General features: G+C 36.5%; 1 protein-coding gene across 3 annotated transcripts in view; it reads right to left on the reverse strand.

Annotated features, from left to right (window-relative positions):
• Fnbp1l (formin binding protein 1 like) overlaps positions 1-12,780 on the reverse strand; it is a 77,815-nt gene that overhangs the window by 24,741 nt on the left and 40,294 nt on the right. For all 3 annotated transcript variants that reach the window (XM_051165620.1, XM_051165619.1, XM_051165622.1), the window contains exons 3-5: positions 4,865-4,918; positions 3,505-3,652; positions 2,254-2,316 (exon numbers count right to left, since the gene is read on the reverse strand). In XM_051165620.1, coding sequence (XP_051021577.1) covers positions 2,254-2,316; positions 3,505-3,652; positions 4,865-4,918 — 265 coding nt within the window. The remainder of the gene's footprint in view (positions 1-2,253; positions 2,317-3,504; positions 3,653-4,864; positions 4,919-12,780) is intronic.

A 12,780-nucleotide genomic window follows, 5' to 3' on the forward strand; every position in this document is an offset into this window, starting at 1 on the left:
AGAAGCAGAAAACTTAAGCCAATAGCTATGGGTTTAATATTTTGATACAAACTGAGGCTATTTATAAACAAGTGTTTTATACTAAGTATTTTATTTGTGGAAAAACATATATTTTTCTTGCCACACCAAACAATCACAAGTACAAATAGCTTAAAGCTATTCCTTTCTCTGTGTATCATTATACAATAAAGAAAACCATGTCTATTCCCTATCCTTACTTAGCAGAACCTGCCTCTCAGTACACAGAGGCTGTAAATAGCTGTGGCTTCTGTCCCACTCTCCCCACAGGCTCATCAAAGACACCTAGGAGGAAGTCTGCTGGGGCTTTCTGCCAGCTTTATGTCCTTGATAAAATAAGACAGTGAGAAAAGAAATGTTCCTTTTTCCTGCCCTTGGGTGCAGCTATCTGCATCAACATCGAAGCCTGAAGTACAAAGCTGAAGACTAAGAAGCAAAGCAAACAGAGGACATGAGGCGCTAGTGGAGCTGCTGTTTCTGAGTTCTGTTCCTAGCTACTTGTATGCTATCATCTGGAGCCTGCTGACTGACAGGCCTAGCATCTGCCATTAACATTCTTAAGTTCTGACCACTCCGTCAAGATTTCCTTCACAGAATACAGAATACTCTTTCTGCCCTCCTTCTAAATGCCATCTTTCATCCTAGGAGTGCTGTCTTCAGCCTTTCCTTAAACTGTTTCAAGTCCTTTATTTCTCCCAGTTCTTTATAGCACCTTTCAACTATTTCAGGCACATTAAGTTTTATAATTTTGTTCTAAGAAGAAAGAATAGGATCCTATTATTTGTTTCTACATATTGAACATAAATTAGTATACTTGTCTCTTTCACTGGACTGTAGGATCCACAAAAAATAAAATAGGGAGCAGTGCAGTAAAGGGTTGACTAGGGTTGAATTTACTCTTCATAATAGTAATGACTTGAAGAAATATATACATTTGAAATGCTTTATTTTTGTAATCGTTCTTTCTTATGACATTTGCAACATTTCTTAATAACTGCCAATTGTTCTAAAGGCAAGTCAGCACATATTGTTAACAGATTTATGTCAACCCCCATTTCTAGAGGGACCTGTACCTCCTAAGTTTAGGAGTATGTTATTCTGTGCACATGAAAATACACACATTCTCTCTCTCCCACTTATTAGATGACAAATACTAAGGATGCCACTGATAGCAATTTAAAATTTAATAACTAAAAACCCTCCCTTAAAGTCTTGGTGAACCCAATTAAAAAGAAAATGAAAACAGACTATTAATATACCTAAGAACTCTAAATCATCATTGGTGATTAAAATCACTGACCATTAAATAGAAATAGAATCTAAGTTTGAATATGCATTTTAAATAGGAAAACATTAAAACATAGCAAATATATGCACAGGCCTTGAAAATACCAAATATTTGCACAGTATAAAGAGAAACCAGAGTCCCTTACTACATTTGTAAAATTTCAGTCTCAAAGTCCTTTCAACAATCACAACTAAATAAATCAAATACAGACAAAACAACAACAACAACAACAAAACCCCCCACAAAAACCCTTTCTTTAGCACAGTTCTTAAGGCAAATAGTACCTATCAAAAAAAAAAAAAAAAAAAAAAAAAAGCTAGCAAATAGCCAATCACTTGGCAACCTGTACATTTAAAAAGACTTATACTACAAAGTCTCTCAATCCAGCATTTTCAGTAACAAAGACTAGTATCTATGTGGGGACACCTTGTTTATGTATAACAAAACCTTAAGAAAAGCCACATTAACAAGGACCTTAGGGGAAATGTAAGTAGACAGTATGTTTTCTAGCTCTGTCCTATAAGTTATTTTTCTACAGTTAGAAGTTATCAGAACTGTTCATACAGGCTGCTGAGCAAGAAGAAACAGTTCCTATAAGGCAGCCCTTGCTCCTCAGTATTCATATGCTAAAAAGAGGTTAGGAGAATCCAGTTCTTATAAACCATTAAGAACTACATTCTTGGTTCTGTCCTCAGGCAACAGGCTCCCAAGATGTTTCCTACTACTCCAAACCTCTCTTGATATTGGATAAATATTCCTAATGTTTGCCATGATATGAAGACTAGAGAATTTGTCCTAGGATTTTCATAGGGAAAAAGGAAAATCAATCCTCCGCTTATACTTTTCGGCTATTACACAATAAATGGCAAATTATGACTAATACACTGAGAAACATGGACTCAGATGCACAGCATAATGAGGCTTAGGGGTAAATTACTGTAACTCACATTATCCATCTGTTTCCAACACATGTCAAGGTATTGTTGAGCTTTTCGTCCTTCTTGGAGATGCTGAAGATTATAACGAGCAACAAATAAGCAAGCAAACAAACAAAAAGAACAAAGAAACAAAAATAATTACATCTACATTCTAATTAAATCCCAGTATCCTTAAAAGGCTCCTTACTTTCTTTTAAGGTGATAAAATATATACAGGTATATGTAGTTATGCATCTTTAATTAGAGTTAGGAAGAAAGCCAACAACTTTAAGTTATACCTTATAGATAATACTTTAATACTTTAAAAATATTCTTTGAAACAGGCATAATATTAAAGAATATAATAATCATTTTTAATAGGGGTTTTCTACAAAAAATTAGGTAACAATTAATACACACTTTAGGGTTGCAAGCCAAATAGTAGTCTGTCCACACAATGAAAAAGTAGCCATAGGAAATACCAAACTCACTGAATGCAAAGTAAATTTTATGGACACTGAAATTCAAATTTTATATAATTTTACATGCCACAGAATATTTACTTTTAGTTTTGTTTCAACCATATTAATATGTAAAATATTCTTTAAATATGGGGTCTTAGGAAACAAAAAAAATAAAGTGAAAGGCTGTATTTGGTCTGTGAGCTGAATGTTGCCAGATGGCTCAGAGGTTAAGAGCGCTGGCTGCTCTTCCAAAGGTCCTGAGTTCAATTCCCAGCAACCACATGGTGGCGCACAACCATCTACAATGAGATCTGGTGCCCTCTTCTGGCCTGCAAGCACACATTCAGGGAGAATACTATATAAATAATAAATAAATATATCTTTAAAAAAAAAAAAAGAATTCAGATTATAAACTAGTAGGCTTATCTCACAGGGTTTGTTACTGAAATTTTTTCACAGTATATTCTGATCTCACAATTTTTAATTAAAAGAAATTCAGTAATATAGAAAACCAGTTTTTGTGCTGAACATTTCTTTCTTTTTAAAAAAGATTTATTTATTTATTATGTATATAGTGTTCTGCCTGCATGTACACCTGCAGGCCAGAAGAAGACATCAGATCACATTATATATGGTTGTGAGAGATCATGTCATTGCTGGAAACTGAACTCAGGACCTCTGGAAGAACAGTCAGTGCTCCCAACCTCTGAACCATCTCTCCAGTCCCTGAACATTTATTTCTAAAAAATAAAAATAATTATTTGTCTAAAACTATTTCATAAGACTGTTATAATTAGATAAAAATTACAAAAATTACCATTTTCCTTTCAGTTTTCAGGTCATGGGCATATCTCATTAATTCACCATATACTCTGTGTGCCATTTCTTCTGCTACTAACTCTCGCTGTCCTGCATAGTCATTTAACTCATTAAGGATGTTAAAAAAGGCGATACACGAAGTAAACCTGGCAAAAAAAAAAAAAAAAAAGTATTAAAAATAATGAGATTTATTTTTGCTTTCATTACAACTTTTTGGTGAGGTATTTTTGAGGTCTAAATGTTGGTAAATTTTAACATACTCAACCTAAATTCCATCTGCTCATTCTAAATTAACTACATATGGAAAGAATCGGGCATTAAAGTCAAGTTGTACATGTTTAAAGTATCTTTCCGTAGCCTTTAATTTATAAATAAAGGGGTATTTGGGGGTCAAAATATAATAAGAATACTACCTGCAGGCTCTTTTGACATACTGGAATCTTTAAGTTGCCCACTGACTGGCCTGAGCTTGGGAATCACCTGGGTGGATTCCTAGGCTTGGCAGCTGAACCTGTTGCAGAGATGATGTGCTTGTTCTCGAGGACAGAACCTGCCAATCATAGCACTCAAATGCATCTTGATGGCTGATCTACAGAACTGTGCTATCAGCTCTGGATACAGCTGCCTGTATGCCTGCCCACATCCTGAATGGAAATGTACCATTATGGTTGGCACCAAAGAGGGATAAAGGGGGCAAAAATAAGGGTAAAAATGTGTGTGAAGGGAAGGAGAGAAACAAAGAAAATTGCTGTGTTAAAATGTTATATCTACTTGGAACAGACCAAGGATCACACTCCTAAACTTACTGTCACACAGGGATCCCTTAATGCTAAGAACTGATACATATAAAAAAGCTGTTCAGTCTAATCTCTGCAATTTACAACCACCTGCATATTAGTGTTTAAGACCTCTAAAAAGCCCAAGAGAAATTTCTAGTCTTTACTCAGGATTCAAAAATTATTCCTTAAATTTCATCATTTTTCATTATTCTTTTAAACCAACCAGCCAAGCAGTTTTCGCTTCCTGAAAGGTAAACCCCTTAGAAAACTGATGGCAACTCCACAATACACTCCACAATAAAGTTTTGGAAAACATCCCTTTATTCTGGAGACTAAACAATTCAAGTAGAATTCTGGTCTAAATCTTACTTGGAAATCCCCCTTTTAACTATACTTTAAAAAAAAAAAAAAATCTAACTATTGATTAAGTTCCTTCTTTTTTTTATAAACATTGTGTTTTTATTAAAACAAATGTTAAAGAAAAACTTCATGAAATGATTTCAGTATAATACAAAGTAATAAAGTTTATATATGTCCTGAATATTTTAATATGCAATAACTAACAGGTTAGATATTTACCTTGGCTCTTCATCTTTGGATGAACGTTTGGGACAGTACTTCTTAACCAGATTTCTAGAAGAAGAAAAGTTTCAATTTTATGAACAATACTTTTGAAATAAAAATAATTATGAAAGTTTCCAATTTCATTCAGGATTTCAGAAAACACTATTGTGCATAAAAATTGAGACTGGCAACATAATTATCTATAAATATTAACATAATTAACACAATCATTATTTACATTTTGTCCTTAAAATATTAACAGCATTACATTATGATATTATAGTTACAATTAGATTATGCTATAAACTAAGAGGAGTAATATGGAAACAATATTCTGTATATAAAACTGAGTGATGAAACAAAGACACACTCCAAAGAAAACTAACACTCTTTTGTTTGACAAATCAGATATTTTTAATAGTAACTGAGAAAAATATGGATGCTGGCTAAGGGATGAAAGGACAGCTGGCCCCCATCCTCTACTATGCTACTCTACTATGAAAATCATCACGTGACTTACACTCCGCCCTCTACAGTCCTGGGCCTCCTTCACGGTAAAGGATAAGCACATCCCTGTCCTTTAACTTCCCTTTCTCTAGGCAAATCATTACTTATAAACTTGTGACTATACGTGCCTACTCAGTGTCTCATGCTTGAATAACAAATAATTATGTGCTACATACTAGCTGTTGTGCAAGCTACCAGAAGCTTCGAAAATGAAAGAGATACCCATGTTCAAGAGCTACTACTTTCTTGAAAGGAGAGAGGCACACCAGCAATTACAAAGTGCAGCGCGGTAAGTGCCATGGTAAGGTATAAAGAAGGCGCTATGACAAAAAAGAAAAGCTACCACCAATGAAGTGAAAACCACGTAAAAGTTCAGTGCCTGTCATCAAGAAGTCCAGTCATCATTAGAAAACACATGTGGGAAGTATTAGGCCTTATATGTGATTTTCACCAGATATAAACATTTAAGAAATTATTACTACACACTACACAAGTGATTTTAGTCTCATTTCTGTTGCTATGATATACTACCCTGAAAAATCTAGGGGAGAAAGGGCTTTTTCAGTTTACAGCTGCAGGCCACTGTGAGGGACCTGAACCAGCTGGACAGAGCCACAATCAAGAACAGATGAATACATGGATGCCTGTGCTCACCTGAGCTCTACTACTGTGCGATTAGGACCCAAACTCAGGAAATGACGCCACCCACCAAGCCAGGCCTTCTTGCCTCATTCAATGTAATCAAGACCGGTCACCTCTGGCGGACACAACCCCAAAGGCCGGCAGATCCAAACCTCTCGCTGAGACTCACTTCCCAGGCAATTCTAGATTGTGTCAAGTTAACACATGAAACTGTCATCATGTTTTACACACACACACACACACACACACACACACACACACACACACATATATATGGACATATAATTTCCAAATAACTATACAGCACAAACACTTTAACAGGTAATATTGCTGATCTAGACCTATGAAATACAGATATTTCTAAACAATATCATATGAAGAGACTAGGTAGATCTTAATACAGCTTTCTGTAAAGAGGAAAGACTAAAATTTCCAAATCTCTGACTATGCCTAAAGGGGTAAACAGAAATTAGGAAACTGGAAAGCCCTGTGGGGATTTCTAGCAGAGAAAGTACAGTGAGCAAAGAGCAGGAAGTAAGAAAAGAAATTCATGAAGAACACTAAGTGTGGGCTCTATGTTGCTGGCACATCAAAAATGAACCCGAGAGTGTTGAGCACTGAGGAAGAAAGGATAAATGGGGAACACAGAAAAACCTCCTGAGTCATATTAATGAACAGTAACTAACTACTCTTAGCCAGTGGTTAAGACCAGAAACATAACCAAAACTCACTGAAGTACCTATATTAATTTCACAATTCACCTAAATACCGGCAAAGCTACTAAGTGCTACTAGTTAGTTTAGGTATTAGAATGATAGAAAAGAAGAGTCCTAACTATCAAACTAGAAATTATGTGAAACCTACAGTCATTCTGAAAGAGAACCCAGAAAGGGAAGTATGAAGAAGAAATGACAAATCTAGGAGTTAATTAGAAGAAGCAAATCCAGAGACAAAAATAGATTAATAGTTGCCCAAACCAGGAAAAAGAGGAATTTACTGTGGATGGGTACAAAGTTTATTTTTGTGATGATGAAAATGTTCTAAAATTATAGCGCTCTGGAGGTGGCTATATTCTGCGTGCTGTGAAGCATGAGAACCAGAGTTCCATCTCAAGCACTCAAGCAAAAGGAGCCACGTGCACCAAGCATACCTGCAATCCCACTGCTACGGAGGTGGACACTGGATATCTGAAGCTTGTTGGCGGCTAGCCAGCTGGTCAGTCAGATTCAGACAGAGATGTCTCAAAAAATAAGGTGGGAAGCCTTTAATCTCAGTACTCAAGAAGCAGGGCCAGCGTGGCATATACAGTGAGTTCCAGAGATACATAGTGAGGCCCTGCCTATACACACACACACACACACACACACACACACACACACACACACTACCCCCTCCCTCCCCCAAATTACACACACACACACTACCCCCTCCCTCCCCCAAATTACACACGCACACACTCCCCCCTCCTTCCCCCAAATTTTACAGATATGATGGCTGCATAATTCTAAGAACATACTCAAAGTCACTGAATTGTGTTTTTAACAGATAAATTCTATAATATGGATTATATTTAACATCTTAATTATAACACATCTGGTTAAAGAAGGAACGCTACTTGGGTAGATACTCATCTGCAATGGCTACCTCCTCAAATTTACTGAATAGAATTTATCTTCTTTCACAAACCTCGCTCTTTTCTCACATCAATAAAAGATCCACTCACCTAGGGTCTGAACCATTAAGGCAAAATTTGGTCATTTTCCAACATTCCTTCCACCTTTCTTCCAATTTGTTGGTTTGTTTGTTTTGTTTCTGTGTTTTGAAATAGGGTCTCTCTCACTATGAAGCTTCAGCTGTCCTGAAACTCAGAGACCTGCCTGCCTCTTCCAGGCCACTTCCATCTTCTTTTCTTGCTCAAGATCACATGATCAATTCTATAAAATAGGTCATGATTCCCTGATCTCTTAATGTCTGCTGAAGCAACTGTGCAAGCTTAAGGATAAGACCAATATGGAAACAATCTGGATTCTTGAGTTAGCACATGAGCTACCCTACAGTCTTATGAACTTGAAGCATTAAGTGCAAAAATAAACTTTCAGCTAGTTGTGTAGTCTCTGGGATTTGTAAGTTGTTATTCCAGTACAAACCAGTATACTTTAAAATATATCTCATCCATGTAGCTATGGCGAAGACGGCCACACAATTATGGTTAAAGAGCATTTATTAATATGATCCAGGCCTATTAATCCAGATCAATGAAAGTCAATCCTTAAATAGCTTCTTGGGAAGGTATGTTCTCTTTCTGAAATTGTTAGATTAACAGTGTGAGTCTATACCTATACCTATGAGACTACTTGGGAATCAGACCAGCAGAAAGAAAAGAAAACCCAAGAAAAGAGCAATAAATACTACTAATTTACTAGACATTTCTCTGTGTACCTAGATCCACAGACAATTAAGTCACACAAGACAGTTAGTCCCTCTGCTTGCTAAGTAACAATCTAATCTGAGCTTCTAACACTTGCAATGAAGCTAACAGGTTAACCTTCAAAGTTAGAACACAGCTGAAAATAGCAAAAACCACTCATCTGAACTCTAATTATTGAGGAAAGAACACAGGTTAAGAAGAGAGGAAGAAGACCTCAGATACTAGACACAAATCACAATGGACTCAAATCAAGCCAATTCTGCTACTGGAAAACTATGCCAAAGTCCATAGTGCTAGCATTTTCCACCAAATTAAATGGCCACGGTAGCAAAATATGAATTCTGGAAAAATATACATGAATTTATTATGAGTACTCATATCTATTGAGCTGGAGTGTTTTATGTCAACTTGACAAAGGTTAGAGTCACCAGAGAGGAGGGGACCTCAATTGAGAAAATGGCTCCCTAAGATCCGGCTGTAGGCAAGACTGTAGAACATTTTCTTAATTAGTGATTGATGGGGGAGGGCTCAGCTCATTGTAGGTGGGGCCATCCCGGGCTGGTGGTCCTAAACAAATAGGCTAAGCAAGCAAGCGATGTGGAGCAAGCACTCCTCCATGGCCTCTGCACCAGCTCCCGCCTCCAGGATCCTGCCCATTTGAGCTCCTGTCCTGACTTCCCTCTATGATGAAGAATGATATGGGAGCATAAGCCAAAACAAACCCTTTACTCCCCAAGTTGCTGCTGTCCATGCTGTTTTATCAAGGCAATAGTAACCCTAGGACATCTAGTGAGAGGAACTAGAAAAAGATTCAAATCTAACTGTGTTAAACATATACTGTTTTCACATGTTTAAAAAAACTATTAAAATTAACATTCAAAATAGTTGACTCCCTCAAGGAAGTTGATTTCAGTTGTCTTCTAAGAAAGCCTAAAGTTAGGAAAAACTCTTATCATGGAGAAAATAGTTACTATGCTCATAAATTCAGCTTTTTACACTGAACATGCTTATTGGTTCAAGTAAATCTTAAACTGGCTTGTTTTACACATGTAAAATACTCAAGCTGATTTTAAACTAAAAGAAAATATTTCTGCATAAATCTGAAAAAAAAAATGCACTTATATTTCAGAATGTTTATCTCTCATAGGTCAACAGTTTCTCCAAGTTGCCGATCTGTATATAGGGCATGTTTTGATAAGTTACTACAGACCAAGAGCTAACACAAACACAAGCTATTATAAACACAGTATAATATAGAAATTATAATAGAGATGATATATGGTGGTACTTCACTTGTGTGTATCCATGTCCATGTGTATTATTCGTGTTTTCTTTTTCTGGTCCTATTTGGTGTTCTACAGTCTCTTGGACCTTGATAGACATCTTTTTCTTTAGAATGGGGAGGTTTTCTGCTATGACTTTGTTGAAAATATTTTCTGTGTCTTTGGCTTGAGTGTCTTTTGTTTTTTGTTTGTTTGTTTGTTTGTTTTGGTTTTTGTTTTTGTTTTGTTTTTTTTAGCATGTTTCCTTTTTGGGTTTTCTTGGATTTGACATTTTCTCTGACCAAGTGATGCAATTCCTCTACCTTGTCTTCAAGACCTGATAGTTTTTCTTCCACGTCACCCATTCTAACATAAATTTGAGTTCCTTTCCAGTTCCTCTCACTAGACATGAGTTCTCTTTAATAGGCTGATGCATATTTTTCCAGAACTTACATTTTGCTCTAACAGAAATTTTAAACTGGTAGAAAATGGTAACATTCTGGGATTTTTTTTTCTGAAATTTTTCTTTGAATTCCTGAATTTTTCATTTTAAGATTTCATTTTGGCTTTTGTTCCAAGATTCTAACTCTTCTTTAAATTCTGTTTTCATTTCTTGAATTGTTCTCATTATTTCATTCTATTGTGTTTTCAGGATTGGCATTCTGGCGTTTTTTTATATTCTCTTTAGGGTTCTTTGACAATGTTTATTACTGTCACTCTGAAGTCATTGTCTTGTACATCATCTAAGTCACTTTTCTTAGGGAACATTACTGTGGGAGTATTAACTGTTGGTGGAGACTTGTTTTGGTTACTCCTATTTGTATATCTGCAATACACCTACACAATCTGAAGTAGAGGTTGTTGGTATTGTCTCTTAGTAGAAAAGTCTTGTTTCTCTTTTATTGACTGCCTGTTTGAAACTTTTTCCTGTTACCTCAATTTGTCAAGTGGGTTGACCAGCTGTATGGGGCTCAAGGTTTTCTCTTTGAGCCATTGAATATTGATACTGAAATAGGATTTCTGGAGTAGTAGTTCCAGCTCAGGTCTGGCTATGTGAGATTTCTTAAGGCCAGAAATAGACCTGTAAAGCTGAGAGGATCCTCACTGCCCATCTTTAGAGGTCTGCCGGGAGTGCTCAGGAAGGACTCTTTCACAGGCAGTAGATTCTGGTAGAATTGATTCTATGAATCTGGGATCCCTAAAGTTTTGTGGGGTTTTTTGTTTTGTTTTTTGGTTGTTGTTGTTGTTGTTTTTAAGGGGCACTGGAAAAAGGCACAAGACACATTTCTTAGGCAGGTTGCATGGGTGGATGGATTTGCTGGTGTAGGATTAGTGACCCTTCCTGGAGAAAGAGGGTCCTTGCAAACAGGATTGTAGTTGGCACAGAAAGTCTGGCTCTCTGCCCAGAGAAGGGACCAGGTATGCATAGTGGGAATAAGTGTTATCTTAGTTACTCTGTACTACTTCTGTGATATAAAGCACCATAACCAAGGCAACTTACAAGAGAAAGCATTTACTTCAGGGCTTAGGGTTTCAGAGGATTAGAGTTTGCAGTGACTGATCAAAAACATTGCAGCAGGGAGAGCTGAGAGCTTACATCTTGATCCACAAATATGAAACAGAGGAAAGTCTGGGAATGACATGGGTCTTTTGAAACCTCAAAGGCAGGCCCCCACTGACACACCTCCTTCAACAGGCCACATCTCCTTATCCTTCCCAAATAGATCCACCAACTGGGGACCAAGTATTTAAACATACGAGACCATGGGAGTCATTCTCATTCATACCACCACAGGTGGAAGTGAAACCGGGGATATCTGTTTTTTTCTGCTAGAGACGGGAACAAGCATGCTTGCTAGGGGTGGAAGGGTTGCCAGCTGTAGCTGGGACTCCTACCTTAAGGGAATGTGCAGGAAGGGGCACAGAAAAACAGACCAGACACTTGTTTCTTAGGCAAGGGCAGAGGTTATTCGGATTCAGTACAGAATTCCATCAGACTTTCAACAAAAAACTAACACTAATGCCCCTAAAGCTATTCCACAAGATTAAAAAAGAAAGAACATTTACAAATTTCATTTTACAAAGCCATTATTACTCTGATAACCATAACCAAAGAACAAAGAAAGAAAACTGCAGGCCAATTATTTATTATGAACACAGAGACAAAAAGTCCTCAAAATATTTGGGAGCAAAATTTAAGAACACACAAAAAAGATTATCTATCACAATCGAGTCAGCTTCATCCCAGAGATTCAGGAATGATAGATGGTTCAACACATGTAAATTTAAAAAAAACTCACCACATAAATAAGATTAAAGGACAAAAATCATATGGTCATCTCATTACTTGTAGAAAAGGCCTTTGACTAAATCCAACATCCATTTATGATAGAAGTCCTGGAGAAATAGGAATACAGGGTATATCTCAACACCCTAAAGACAATATAGAAAAAGCCCACGGCGAACATCATCCTTAATGGAGAAAAACTCAAAGCATTTCCAATAAATCAGGACTAAGACAGGGCTGTCCACTTCCCAACTCCTGTTTTAACATAGCACTAGGCTAGAATAGTAAGACAAGTGAAGCAGATAAAGGGACACTAGTAGGGAAGAAAGAAGCAGAATTATATTTATTGGCAGATAATGATCCTGTAAGTAAGAGACTATAGACTATACCAGAAATTTCCTACAGCTAATGACTATATTCAGCCAAGTCGCAGGATATAAAATTAACACACAAAAACTCAGTAACCTTCTTATATACAAATGACAACATGAGAAAGAAACCAAGGAAATGATGTCATTAACACTTTCCTCTCTGTTTGTGTACTGTAAGTGTGTGTGTGTGTGTGTGTTGTATTAGGAAAAAAAACCTAACCAAAGACTTTTAAGGTTTGTACAATTAAAACTTTAAGACGCCGAAAAAATAAATGCAAGAAGATGGAAAGACCTCTTTGCTCATAGATTGGTAGGTTTAATATTGTAAAAATGGCTGTCTTACCAGGACTTTTAAGATTCAGTGCAATCCCATCAAAATTCCAACCAATTCCTTACAAAAATTGAAAAAACAACCTTAAATTTCATATGGAAAT

This window comes from Acomys russatus, chromosome 23, assembly GCF_903995435.1.
Source record: "Acomys russatus chromosome 23, mAcoRus1.1, whole genome shotgun sequence".
Classification (NCBI taxonomy): Eukaryota; Metazoa; Chordata; class Mammalia; order Rodentia; family Muridae; genus Acomys; species Acomys russatus.